This window comes from Stegodyphus dumicola, chromosome X1, assembly GCF_044657685.1.
Source record: "Stegodyphus dumicola isolate Sdum_Otavi_A_Nest chromosome X1, ASM4465768v1".
NCBI classification, from domain to species: Eukaryota; Metazoa; Arthropoda; class Arachnida; order Araneae; family Eresidae; genus Stegodyphus; species Stegodyphus dumicola.
In genome coordinates this window covers 79,876,792-79,891,620 of record NC_140780.1, presented here as the reverse complement: position 1 = coordinate 79,891,620, position 14,829 = coordinate 79,876,792, and the positions used below count along the sequence as shown (strand labels likewise).

The window sequence follows — 14,829 nt, the reverse complement described above, 5'->3', positions numbered from 1 at the left end:
CATTTATTAGTAATTTATCAAAGCCATTTATTTTGTCGTTTTCCATGAAAATTCTTAATATTTCTTTCTCCTTTTCCATTAATTTTTCCGTTCTGCTTCTCCTGATTGCCGGTAAGTTTTCCGTCATATATATTGGACAGCCGTTAAATATGCATGGATATGCATCGTCTTTTAACATTGGACGTTTTCTCGGAATTCTTAAAATCGCCGCATTTTTAATCCATGAATACATCTTCACTCACAATCATATCTTCGCGAAAATTGTACTTTTTGCTCTGTCTTAAAATGTTTCATATTATCTCAGCATATTAATTCAAATAAATTCGTCCTTACTCCAAAAAAATAAATAAATAAATTCATATTTCAGCAGTGAAATAATTGCTAACATGTGATTTGCATTGATTTCGGAAATATGATTTTTTAAAATATATAAAATGCTTAACTTAACAACTTACTTTATAGATTAGTTTCATTTTTAAATAATTTGCTATAATTTTTATAAAAAAATATTTAATGTATTAATTATTTTAACAAAATTTTAAACAATAATTTAGCACGTATTTTTAGTACTAATTAAATTTAATAATTCAAGTATTTATATTAAATTTATATTTCATTAGATGAATCTTAGATTAACATATTTAGACGAAATAAAGTAGTGAAACATTGCAAAATAAATCTTATGCGGACTTCAGAATCTTGAAACAGCAGATTTAGTCTCTTTACATTCTAAAATTCTAAAACGCTGCTGAACTTTGAAAAAGATGCTAAAACGACCACGTCTAAAAGCGGTCATATCACGACGTTTCAGCGACGTCGACAAATTGCCAAGATGCAACGACAAATATTTTGCGTCTTCGTTACATTGCAAAGACGTCGTGAAAGTTACCACGATCACTCTGAAACCTCTCGGACTAGTTTGCAACGTCTTTGCTACGTCATGTGCTACTTGGTATTATTCCAATATGCTGATACTTCTCACATAAAATTCTATTATTGACTACATATTTTCTTCTTAAAATAGGTTCACAAAAACGTTTATCACATCCTTTAACTAGCAATAGTATTTTTGATTTTCGGCACATAGTTTAAATCGCTCATAACTAACTGTAGTTTGTGAGTGGCACAATAACAAGGCGTTTTTATACTTATGCTATAGCAACATTTTTTAAGCACCTCTAATATTCCGTGCCATGGTTGAGCATCCATCGTAAGCCTGTCCAACACGTTAACTCGGATCAAATCCTTCCCTTTTCAGAAAAATATCTATTTCATTTGCTGTAAGTAGAAGCATTCATCGCATTTTGTTCGATAAATCCTAGGCATTTCTTCCGCATCTTTTCTTTGCAAAAAATCGAATACCAACTGACAGCTGCTCTTTTCCAGATATACCGCTTATTTCATTTGCAATTAAGCTGTAGGCAGAAACATTTCTCGCATCCCGTGCTATAGCGTCTTTCACCACCTATCCAAAGAAACTGATTAACACTTTTTGGAAATGATAAGACATATAAGTAGCCTTTTTAGACCTTTTCGATATTTATTCTTCCGCTTCAATTCTTAGACGAATAAAACCCTGATATTTAATTGCTTCCTGCTGTGTTTTACCCCTTAGAGCAGCGGTTCTTAACCTTCGTTTCTCCATGTACCCCTTTCACCACAGCTAGAAGATCATCCCCTCCCCCTCTTTTCGCAAAATTGAAAAATATACATACATTTATTTAAATATTTATTATTTTATAAGGATTTTAGAAATTAAATAACGAAAAAGCTATAGAAAATATTGATAAACACTAAACCTGGAATAACAGATCCTTATATTCATAAACTGAAGCTAAATATTTAACAGCTAAATAAAAGGCTAACTGTATTCCCCCTGAAAGTATGAAATTATCTCCCCTAGGGAAAGATTGCCCTACTGATTGAGAACCCTGTTTTAGAGAGATATCATGAGTTCAACAAAATATAGTTATGGAAATTATTGACGGTAATGCATTTTGATTTCTTTTCAGCTACATTTTGGTGCCCAAATATAAATGCCTTTGCAGGTTCACAATATCTAGAAACTTCTTACCAGCTATTTCTTATGATTTCGCCACTGATATGAAAAATGATTTTTACAAGTCTCTTGCATGATATGACAAGGCGTGAAGGGTAGTAGAAACGTTTTGCTGGCGTAAATCGTCATTCATAATCCAGTTTCGAGTGGGTGCTTTATTTCGATTATAAAGCGACTTATAATAGCTTTACTTTATACTTATATTACTTTACTTTTATAATACTACAAGAAAGATAGGTCGTTGGTACGCATTTTATCTATTAAGCTCGGATAAAATAGAGCACATACTCAGAACAGACGCAGAAAACTATTTCCGAGCACCTCTTTTGAAGAGCTGCGTCGTTTTCGCCCGCAGCCCCTTAAAAAGTTAAGTGTTAGTGTTAAGTGTCCCTTAAAAAGTTAAATGTTAAAGTGTTTTTTACACTCTTGTTGAGCTCGCAGTTCACGAATCTGCTCTTGGGCTCATTCCTACTAACACAACTTTTTGTCTTTTTAAATTTCACTATTAAATATCGCTTTGTTCGCCGTTATACTGCAGGACTGCTTCGGACGAGCGGTAAAATCTTTGAACACTGGCAGTGGATCATGGGTTGGATTCCAGGCGAACGGGATGGCTGCATGGTCGTTTTCGTGGCTTTAGCCATGTGTACGATGTTTACGAGCCAGTTTCCTTTCGAAAATCTTCCATGAAGGTATCACTGTTCTTATGCAGATCGCCCTAGCGTGCTTTGCCCTACTCAAAAAGCTAAACCAAACCGCACTTAAGTAGTATTTATTCAACGGTAAAATCACGAAATTTTTAAATCCAGAGTATTTTTAGAATTTCTGGTAGAATATTAAGTGTTGCCATACATTTTTCTATCTTTTTCAGTCTTCTCTCAGTTCCTTATATCAAAGTTCAATTTTGTCAGTAAGATGACTTACTCAACATTTTTTTTTTCTAATCTTTTTATTATTAACTTTTTGTCTTTTTTAAATTTACATATTAAGCATCACTTTCTCAGTTTCTTCGAACTTAGGCAAAATAAAATTCAATGGGAAAATTACAAAGCTTTTTAAAATAGTATATCTTTAGAATTCGCGCTAGAGTGTTAAGTGTTGCTATATATTTTTTATACTTGCTATATTATTTCTTTAAAAATAATACATGGCGATAACATTTGGTGGCAACATCCTTTTATTTGAAAGGTGATACGGACCTAAATGTGACGACAGAAACTAATACCACCTCTGGTGCTAAAAAGGACAATCTTTAAGTTTTTGTTGCATTTAACTTTATCATTTACTGCTACCTTCAAAAATATCATATACATGCAATAAATTTGATAAATGTCAGTGCATCGATTTATATTTCCAGTGGTTACGTAAATCGTCTAAATTTATGGCAAAAGTTGCAAAACTATTACCTCATTTATGTTCAATTTTTATTTATTATAAATTCCAATAGCCCAATAAGAATTTAGAATGAATATTTAGATTGTTAAATATTAAATCCAACAACACGGCCTAGCTATTGCTTAGGTCTACAAGATTCAGCCTAAGGTCCCGGATCTTAGGAAGCTGTAGATCTTGCTATAACTTCTCATGACTGTGCGTCTGTCTGATTTAAAATTTTTTTTTCTATAGTAGCCCAAAAAAGTAAGCTGTGCTTATGTCTCCTAATTGTGTTAATCGTGGTCTATAGAACAATAACCGATGCTTATTTTGAATGACATTAAACAATGCTTGAGGTATCTTATGCCTTACGTCGACTCTGGTTACCGATAGTAAGAAAAAAAAACTTGTGTCCAAAAAACTTCCTTACATGCATCCTTCTTGTAGTTATAACACCAAAATTTTGATATGTACAATAAAGTGTCGTGAGTCGCAAAAGTTGGTTTTAGATCGACTGTTTGAAGACTGAAAAACGTAAGCAAAGAGTACTAATTTCAAAGAAATTTTCCCCGTCTGGAAGATGAGAAAATATGCAGAAAAAGGAAACGTAGTGAAGTACACACGTATAAAGGGGAGATTGGTTTTGTTTATTTGATTATATCGAAGAACACGAGTGCTATCTGCCTAAGGAAAGGAGGCCCTCTCCGAAGCCAGGTTGAATGAGCAGTGTTCAGCAACTTTACCGTTCGGCTACTAGTGAACACTGAAAGGGAAGGAGTGATTTACGTTGCGTATATAACTATTTTTTTAACTATAACTGATCACCGTAAAGCTTTGAGCTCCACTTGCAAGTGTTTTTTCGAACAGATTCAGCGAAATATTGCATTTTACAAAGCTCGTTACTTTAACTATTTAACGCTAAGCACTTTGCCAAACTGTAATTCAAGAAAAGTACCATACCGACTGGAATTACAAATTATACCGCAACAATATTTCTTCCCATTAACCCAGGAAAGAAATCTGAGACATTCAAATGTCATTCACCAGTTTTTCATAAACAAACCTTCCCTTAGACCTCAGGATCACTTATTTGCGAATTCAGAGGACTAAGAAATAATGGTTGTCTACAGGAAGCACCAGGAATTATAACCAGATACCCGTTACTAATTTATATCTTTATATCTTTTAAGGTAAAAAGGCAAACAAAAGACAAAAGGCTGTCGCGTCTCCAAGTGCCGGTAGGCAGTTGCTTATCTGCAAGATTGGCTGTAAGAATCGTTGAAGGTGTGGAAAACATTAAAATTGTTGGACCAGGAGAGAAAAAAACACTTAAAGAAGAATAAGAAATAGAGCAAACTGTTCGTGTATTTCTGCTGGTTCAAATTAAAAAAAAAAAAAAAAAAAAAGAGAATAGCATCCGTTTAGGGGGATGCACAAATGCACGTCTCTCTGCACTTCGCTGGCTATGTCCATGAATACGAGTTGTCTTAGAAACGACAAGTTAGTTGTTTTTTTTACAATTAGAACTATTAAAAAATTTCTTTCAATCTGCTTTCAGATTTATTACAACCTATTATTCAGGTAAGAAGAGAATTAAAATTCAAACTAAGATATATATTTCGCAGTAATTAAGTAAATATATTAATTCACTTATTCACCATTTATTGTTGGATATGGAAATCCGTAGAAGTGAATGATGTGTATAATACTCACAAAAGAGGTTTTTCGTTTCGCCAGAAGAGCTTAAATGCACATATCACTCTCTGTTGTATTTTTTTAAATCAAAAACTTTCATTTTAGTACCTTTCACCTGCACGTTCAGAACGAAAACAATAGTAAATTTTATTTCCTTGTTATTTTTTCCCAATATTATTTTATTTTAACAGTCAGAACCCTATAGCCGACATTGCGGTAAAAACCAGTGAATATTAGCATGAGTATTTAACAGTGTAACACACCATCTTATTTTAATTTTGTTCTTTATACATTTTTGTAATACTTGAATATCCGAAAATTCTTTAAAACCGAAATCTATTAAAAAATGGTATCTGAAAATACTACTGTATTTTACTTTCTCCGTTTAGCTGAAACGAAAATGCCTCACCAGTGGCCGAGCAGTTAAGGTCGCTGCATACTGGTAGCTCAGTCCCGGTTCGAATCCGGCCGAACGGGCTGGCTGCATGGTTGGTTTTTGTGGCTTTTCGAAGGTGTAACGTGAATGCGAGCCAGTTTTCCTTAAAAAGTTTTTCAGAAAGTTCCATCATTCCCCTTAGGCAGATAGCCTTAGTGTTCCTTAGAATAATCAAATTAACCTGGAAATTAAATTTATCTAATATGAAAAGGATCCATAGATTTATTTCTTATTTAATGAATTCTAATTTTTGAACAGAAAACTCTATTTCCCTTAAATATGTGTACTTTTTAGCTGAACATAAAAAGTAAGAAAGAGAAAAATGAATGAAAGAAAGGCTTTAATCTTTGCTAAGTAAGCGTGATGTGAAAGAGAATAGGTCTTTATTCACCCGATGACGAGTTATTACTTTGGATAACTGACGAAAAGACATCTAAAAATATCAGAAAAGATAGTTCCACAGGATTATTGGTTACTTCAACATTATGATATCCTTGAAGTTCAAGAAGTACAAAAATTAATAGTCCCAAAGACAGATGCAAAACTAGGTAAAGTGTTTTATTGTTCAAATGATCCTTTATTTGACATTTTATACGAAATTCATTTCTCTGTTGGGCAACCGAATTATAAAAGAACTTAATCATACTTTTAGAAGTATCACCCGAAATGATTTTCCTGAATCTTTGCGAGATTTGTCAACAAAAAAGGAAAGCAGACAAAAAAAAGTGTTGTTGTTAAGCCTATATTTTTTTTCCATATGAATTCACGATGTCAGGTAGACCTTATAGATTTTTCACTCACGGTTTGATGGAAACAATAAATTCATTTTAGTTTATAAAGACCATCTTAATAAGCTTGTTGTTTTAAAAACAAAGCTTTTTTAAAAACAAAATTTTAGAACATTGTTTCGTCAAACAAAGAGAACAGAAGTTATAGCACAGTTGCTTCATATATTTTTGTTGTTCGGAATCCATGTATGTATATAACAATGGAAGAGAATTTTGTAACAGATTTATTAATAACTTAGAAGTTACGTGGCCTTTTAAGTTATTTAATAGGTCTATGAAGGCTGGTCTTAAAGTCTTCACAAAATCATGGCCAAAGCAAAGGCAGTGTTAAAAAAGCAAATCAGGACGTAAGAAACCATGGACCTTATAAGAGTCTAAACTAACCCAGTGGGCGGAGCGCGCATCACCCACATGTCTGCAAGAAGGAGTAGGGACGGTCTGGTTTACTTTAAAATCTATGGCTTTTGTATCACATAACTGATTTTAATTATTAAATGTGATATGTTGTATAAGTGATGAGATTACGGAGGTTACAGTTTTTTCATATAAGATTTAATATAGCTCATTAAAGCACATTTTACTGCATTTTGTTCATTTTTTTCGCCCGAAATTCTTGTATAAACATCTTTACATTGGCAAAGCGGTAAAAACTCTAAACACAAAATTTATGAACTTACTTTTGCGTACAAATAAAGTAAAATTAAATAGGTTGATAGTACATGATGCTTTGAAAGAAGTAACGTAAAATGAAACAAGATATGATAACTTATTTTTTTTAAGTTTTATGAGCATTTTCAGGCAGTGGTTTTTAAAATTATTATGACATCACAAGACGATCATTTATTTGATTATATAATCATTAACTATTAACATTACAAGATGATAAGATGATTATTTATTTTAATAATTCATAAAATTCAGAGCATAAACTTTTCTGAGTGTAATTAAAAAAAAATAAATAAATAAATAAAATCTGGAAGCACTATTACGCCCAAAGGGACTTTTTTAACGTTTTGTGTGTTACCTTTATTTACTGAGTATCATGTTCTTCGCACGTAAACGGCATAAAATTCAATTCAACAGCAATATCACAAAATACTTGAAAACAGCATATCTTTAGGATTTCCGCGCTGGAGACAAATATTTAGTTTTCCGTACAGTATTGTCATTGCTCGCTTTGAACTAGTTGAGTTTGTTAATCGAAAATCAGTTAAGTTTTACAAAATATGAAGTAGATAATAACATCAATTCGAAATTCCAAACCTCGGGCGTCCATGTTCGGGTGGAGGATTGCGTTATTCAAAATTTGATGGCTCTAGATGCCGTCGATTTTTTCATAGTGCGAGATGCAGATTCTTCTTCATTATTTAATTTCTTTTAATATAATACAGATGGATAACAAAGTGAAATAGCGCAAAATGCTGTTTCGAAACTAATAGCCTTTCTGGGCTACCGCCCCTTTGGGCTAATAAATTAAATACACCGTAAATAAAAAAATTCTTATGCAGAACTAGAAATAAATTTTAAAAAATAATCACTATAAAATACTATCACAATTAATTATTACAATTTTAACATTAGAATAAATGTATAAACATTTATTCAGTTAAAAATAGTATAAAAACTAAACAGCATAAAAGTTATTAAGGTGTTAAAAGTGTTTATCACTATGATGTTTTATGAAGTATAATTGATATAAAACTCCTTTATAGAAATTATTCTATAATATTCACCTATAATTTTTAAAAAGCAGCACAATTTAGAATTTTGAACAAAAAACTTTGAATAATGCATTTTTAGATATTGTAGCATTTTTTACTTATTTACACCAATAAAAGTCATGAAAATTGTAAGAGAAAATTTTTTGTTTGAAATGTTTTATTAGCTTAGATTTAAAATATTATTTTCTAAAAGAAGTAGTTACAAATTTTCTTACAGCATAGGAAAAGCTAAACAAAAATATCCAGGCCTGAAAGCATGCAACAGCTTAATGATCATTTCGAACGTTGAATTATGCTTGATAAACATGCTAAATTTTTAAAAATCAATCTCAGTTTCAAAAATAAAAATGCCTAAAAATTCTAATTTGTGAAATACAACCAGCTTTTTCTTGACAATTATACATGCTGCAATAGCCAACCATTATTAAGTTTCTACAAGTCGGTACTCCTCCGGATGTGGTCAAGGGGACAGCCGGGAATGCGTTAGACGATGGGAAAACCCATTTTGATTCGTCTATTTCTTATAAGGTCTATGTAAAAAACATGTTGATATCATACATGCAAGACAAACAGTGCAAAGAATACGTGCTATGTACATAGATGTTCTTTGCCAGTGGACCTCAAGGAGTAACGGGCTGAAATCTATTCAGTTCGTGGAAAACAGAGCATTTCACTATGGTATTAAAAGATTCCTTTACCTAGGGCTAAAGAAAGAGAAGGGCTGGAAAGTTTCTCCTCAAAGGCTGCCTTTGAGGAGAACGATACCCATACGAACCCTTTCGGAGAGCATACCTGATGTTATGTGACGTCAGTATGCTCGTCATCTCAAAGAATATGTATAGACTTTCTTTGCGTCACCTCGCCTATTGACCAGAGCTCCACAGTACGAAAGCTTAGATCTCTTTATGTCTTAGATTCAAAGAAAGGAGTTCGTTTTACTTGAAAATTATAACTGAAGATATATTTAAATTGAATTTGCATTTAGAAAATGCTTGTAACGAGAAAATATTAAGAACTGATGTCCTATGTTGTCGCTACCTGCGGTACTATGTATCATAAAATAAACATATTTCCTCAAATTTCGCGTAGAAGCATTCAGTTAACGAAAGAATAGCTGCACAGATGTCAAAGAACTGATATTGTCTACACAAAGAATGTTAGAATATGCAACAATAACTTTAATGAATCTGATTATGAAAATGATATGAAAAATAGGTTGTTAGAATTACGGATAAAAAATTTTCTCTCCCAACTGTTAATATACGAGGAACTGATTTTGTTAGTTATCAGAATACATCAAGACAGCAAAGGCAACAGAAAGGGGTAAAGTTACAAAATGCATTTGATGGAATTCAGAATTTTAAGTTCTGTAAAGGCATATCTGGAACTTCGAAATGATAAAAGCAATAGCCATGAGAAATTAAGTGAATATAAAGTTAATATATAATCTTGGAATTGTTCAAACCTCGAAAACAATGCGAGAAATTACAGGCTCTGAGAAAATAGTAGTTTTTTAAGCAAACTGAGAGAAAATAGCATTTAAAAATTATTTCCCAGCAAATAGTCAAATAAATAAATAAAAAATATAAAAATCTGAAAGCATTCAGATTTTAATTATGTGCAAAGGGGTTTTTTATTTTTTATTTTTTATTTTTTTTTTTCATTTACACACACATACACGTTTCGAGAGGATTTGGGCTAAAAATATTTATAAAGAGCCCATATCTTTAGAATTTCCGAAAGACAATCTTGCGCGCTGAAGATAAATATATTTTATTCCGTACAGTGTGTTGCCAGTGCTTGCTTTGAAATCATTGAGTTTCTTAATCAAAAATTCGCTTTAAGTTTAAAAATTATAAACTAGATAATATAACAAGTTCGAAATTGAAAATTCGGGCTTCCAGGTGCCCATACTCAGGTAAAGGACTACGCTATTCATACTTTGATGGCTCTAGGTGTCGTTTTTTTCGCAGTGCAAGGAACATACATATATGCACGCATAGTCTTCATTCTTTAATTTCTTTAAATATAATACAGGCCGATAATATCGTATTTGGTGGCAACAGTTGGAAAAGTGATACAATGATTTATGATGATTCGACGCAAAATGCCGTTTCGAGACAAATATCCCTTTGAGCTAACATCACTTTGGGATAAAAAAAAAATTAAAAGGAATAGAAAGCTAATATTAGAAAAATGGAATGAGTTAAATTCTGCGTTAAATTAATTTATTGTCAAAATACGTACTTTTAGTATATAAAAATATGTGCGTGTATATATTTAAGCTGATACCAGTTTAAAATATTTTCATTATTTTATGAGTAATTGAGGCTGCATAATAATGCTAATGATCCATAATAAGGCTTTTATAATAATCATTGTAAAAGCGTACAAAAAATCTAATTAACTTATCAGGGTATGTTTGGTTGCGTAGCTAGAGTCGGGATGCTTACAACTCATATTCCGAACGAAGCATTTGATTCACTAGTGATAAAGACTGTCAGTTCCAAGATGAAATGAGTACTTCGTCTCGAAGCGATAATGAGCGATACTTCGTCTCGAAGCGATAATGCTGGTTGAAAAGAATGAGGTTAAATTCTGCTATTAGTAAAGTATGTGTAGCTTGTTCATAAGCAGGTAGTGAAAACGTAGTTTGCTCGAAACGTAATGATCCTGTCGACATACCATATTTAGAAGACTGTGTTTCAAAAGACTAAGTTATGCAGACGGTCTACAAATTTTGTTTTAATGAACGCAATGTTCGTAGGGAAAGCGAAGGCTGTAAACAATTGTTTGGAAATTCGGGCTAAAAAGGTAAAATTAATGTCAGATTAATCTCGTTCCGAAACCTCTATGAGACTTACAGTCCATATCCCAGTACCTAAGCTGACGGAAAAAGAGATAACGTCAGATCTGTATCAGCTATTACTATGAAAATGAGCGAAAATGTATTTTTCGTTTGCCAAAAAGAAACGGCAATATAAAATAACTATATCCCCGATCCTGGTCAGCATCTGTAAACTAACGCCAATTGAAGTGGAAGAAATGCCGAATGCAAAGAAATCACTCCGGTCGATTGCTACAATTAGAAGTTTAGGTACTGATCAGTGACATAAAAAGATTTTCATGTGAAACACAGAGACCCAACAGTGACCGAGCGGTAAGGTCCTTCAATACTGGTGGTCCTGTCCGAGGTTCGAATCCCGCGAAAGGGCTGGCTGCATGTGCGTTTTCGTGGTTTTTCTCTATGTTTAACCTGTTACTATGAGCCAGTTTCCCTTAGAAAGTCCTCCACGAAGGCATCCCTCCCTTCTGTGTAGTGCCTTAGGGCGGAACAAGTAGATAATAATAATAATGTGAAACACAAAGTATCAAAAGTATCAAATTTGCTTTAAAAATAATATCCCATTCAATTCCAAATGCCGTTGTAGTAATCTCTGTTGTAGCAGATGTTTTTACCATTTGTTTGTATAAAAAACATTCTGAATGCTGCATATTTCTGTTAAATCATTCGTTTTACACGTTAACTGCCTATTATATTAGTTTATTTAGAATAAATAGTTGTTCTATGAAATAATTAGTTAAAATGTAGAATTACTAATTTATTGAGCAATTTTGCTGACTTAATCAATTATTTCATGAAATAATTAAGTATTCTATGAAATACCTGAATTTACAGATTTTAACAGGAACATATTGTTGCATATATCTGTAAATATTTAAATATATATTCCTTTACATTGCATTGATTTATTTAGTAATTTATTTATTTGATTCGCATTTGTAGCCACATATGTTTATATATGCGTTTATTTCTTATATGGAATTTTTTATCTCTTGATTCTTAGTGCATCAATGTTTAAATTATAACAATATCTTAGTGAAACGCGAGATACGCTCTTCACAAACAATGCCAACCGCTTTTTTCTAAAACTTCTAGAAGCTCGTCCTACACCAGATTTCGCTCGTGCTACACCAGATTTGATCCTGTTAAACTGCATAAAATACGTCCCCGAAATCCCGGATGAATTGTTGTTGTTGCTCTTGTTAGTTGTTATTCAACTGTGAGATTTATTGCTAGTTGAAATGTGAATTTACTCTGTAAGTAATTTTGGCAATTGACGATATTTCTAGTACACTAAGGAGAAATTGTCTAATATCTATGCTTTGCTTATTATTATTTATTGCTCTATGTATAGCTGATTTTTATAATAGACTGATTATCTCATCCTGTTTATCTTGGATGATCATCAACGAGTTCGTAAATGGCAAAGTGTCAAATCATACAGGTTTAAATTTTGTCCTATAAAACGCAAAATTACTTCTTGAGATTTAGATGTAGGTCTTGTTGGAAACTATATGACAATATTTTCTATATGAACACGAAAAACAATTTTATACGACAACGCAACTGAAACAAAAAGAAACCACATAACAAAAAATGCCCTTACTATTTACTAAGAACACAGAGGAAATAGATGTAAATGTTTACTTTGTTAACTGAAGGAGAAAATATGAATTTGTTTGATATCTTCTGAGGTTAGCCAAATTATTGCTTCCTTTTACTCTAGCATATTCTTTATATTTACCATACTTGCTCCGGTTTAATGACAGTCATGAATAATTTCACGTGTTTCCCAAAATATAGTTTATTTCAACTAAATTTGTGTTCCATGTTCAAACTTATAATAGTTTCTTTCATTTTATTTATTTTCAGAACCATTACGTGAGAGCGTCTACGTGAGATTAACCACTATATGAGATGAGGAAGACCTTTCCTAGATGTAAGAAGAATCAAATCGAATATGCTTGGAGAAGTAACTAGAAAAGGAAATATGTCGGTGAATGATATTATATCTCGAATTCACTTTGCAATTCTTGGCCCAAATTTTGTTTCGAAGGAATCTGAATTTACTAATCAAGTTGAACAAGATCAAACTAATTTGATGATTAACCGTTCTAATCCCAATGCTACGCTTGTTGCGCTTCATGAAATGCTTGTAGAGAATTGGACTGCTCGAAACTACATGCTTTTGGAGAATAACACCGTATTGAAGAATACTTTAGTCATATTATTTTATATGATAATAGTCATTATTTCGTTTTTTGGAAACTCGATTGTTTGCAAAATTGTGTTTGGATGTTCAAACATGAGATCCACCACCAATATATACATAGGAAATTTATCTATGTCAGATCTAAGTATGACTGTCATTAATATCCCTTTACAGCTTACTCAGATACTAGCAAGCAATTGGCCGCTTGGTAAATTTTGTTGTAAATGCTTACCATTCTTTCAAAGTTTATCAGTAAATGTGTCCTCTTTCACAATGGCATGCATAGCTTTAGATCGATATCAAGTAATTGCTTATCCATTGAAACCTCGATCAAGTATTACTGTAATAACATTAAAAGTAATATTCATATGGATTATGGCAATGGTGGTATCTTCTCCATACCCTCTGCTGTCGGATGTCGTTGAAGATACATCCTATAAAAAGATGATAAGATGCCGGCTTATATACCCTCAGCCTGAAACTGAATTTCGAAAATCATTGACAATTGTTACACTTTCCATTCAATATCTTATACCTCTGCTCATTAGTGGAATTACTTATTCAAAAATATGTTGCATCATTTGGCACCGGCCATCTATTGGAGCTGTGACACCTAATCAGAAAACACGCCTTCAGACAGCCAAATGGAAGACTATTAAAATGTTAATGGTAGTTTTTATCGTTTTTTCTTTCTGTTGGCTCCCTCTAAACGTGTATCATGTCTATCAAGATACCAGGGGAGTTGTTGGCCCAATGAAGCATAACTCTACTGTTTTCCTCATGTGCCACTGGTTTGCAATGAGCAGCGTTTGCTACAACCCTTTTATATACTGCTGGCTAAATGACTCATTTAGAAATATGATTGGGCAAAATTTTAGATGGTTTCTGACTACACCAAGAAAAACAAGGAACTTTTTGGTTTCGCATCCGCTGCGTAAACATCGTAAAGACAAATTGCTAGAGAGTAGAAACACAAAGGATCTCTCTCAAATCTCCTCATCCAGTAAAAAATTTAAAGACTCCTTACCGCATGTTTGTAAAACAGAAGAGAGGTCTTTTACAAATACTCAAAAGAGCATGTTACAAAAACAGAAGTCTGAAGTGCATAAAACATTGGAAAAGTCAATTATTAAAAACAGTGAGAAAATTCATTATTCGGTGAAAATAGAAGTGAAAGAAAGTTCAGATATCTTTTCGTAAGTTATACATAAAAACTTTAATATTTCAACTTAGCTCTTACGAAATATGTATACATAATGCTTGATAATGCAGTTTACCATAAGTTAATATTTGTCTATTAAATTCTTCGTGTCTTGGTGATTAGCCGCATTTACATTGTTCAGATTTATAACATAAGCCATATTTTGTCACCATTCATGTCATTAATCAACACGCCATTAGCTCGTTATTTGACAATAAATCTGTAGATAGAAAGACCACTCTCTTTGGAAAGAATATTAACTAAGAATCCAAAAATTTAGACAAATGAATAAATCTGATACTGAAACTAGTTGTTTAAGATAGTATAAGGCTGGATTTGATATGGAAATTTCGAAGGCATCTAACCCTTCGGCAGTTGCGATATAAAGCAGTTCTTTCTTTCCAAATACGCGTGATATCTCTCAGTCGTAAATTTGTAATATGAGCTGTGTTCGTTTGCGCCCACTTCGGTACGTAACTGGAATGCGATCTGAGCCCG

The 14,829-nt window shown here is 32.6% G+C and overlaps 1 protein-coding gene across 1 annotated transcript in view; it reads left to right on the top strand.

Annotated features, from left to right (window-relative positions):
• Positions 1-14,451, top strand: part of LOC118186878 (G protein-coupled receptor 83-like) — a 33,499-nt gene extending 19,048 nt beyond the window's left edge. The window contains exon 2 of the mRNA XM_035357046.2: positions 12,791-14,451. Coding sequence (XP_035212937.1) covers positions 12,879-14,330 — 1,452 coding nt within the window. The 5' untranslated portion in view covers positions 12,791-12,878 and the 3' untranslated portion in view covers positions 14,331-14,451. The remainder of the gene's footprint in view (positions 1-12,790) is intronic.
• The last annotated feature ends 378 nt before the right edge of the window (positions 14,452-14,829 follow it).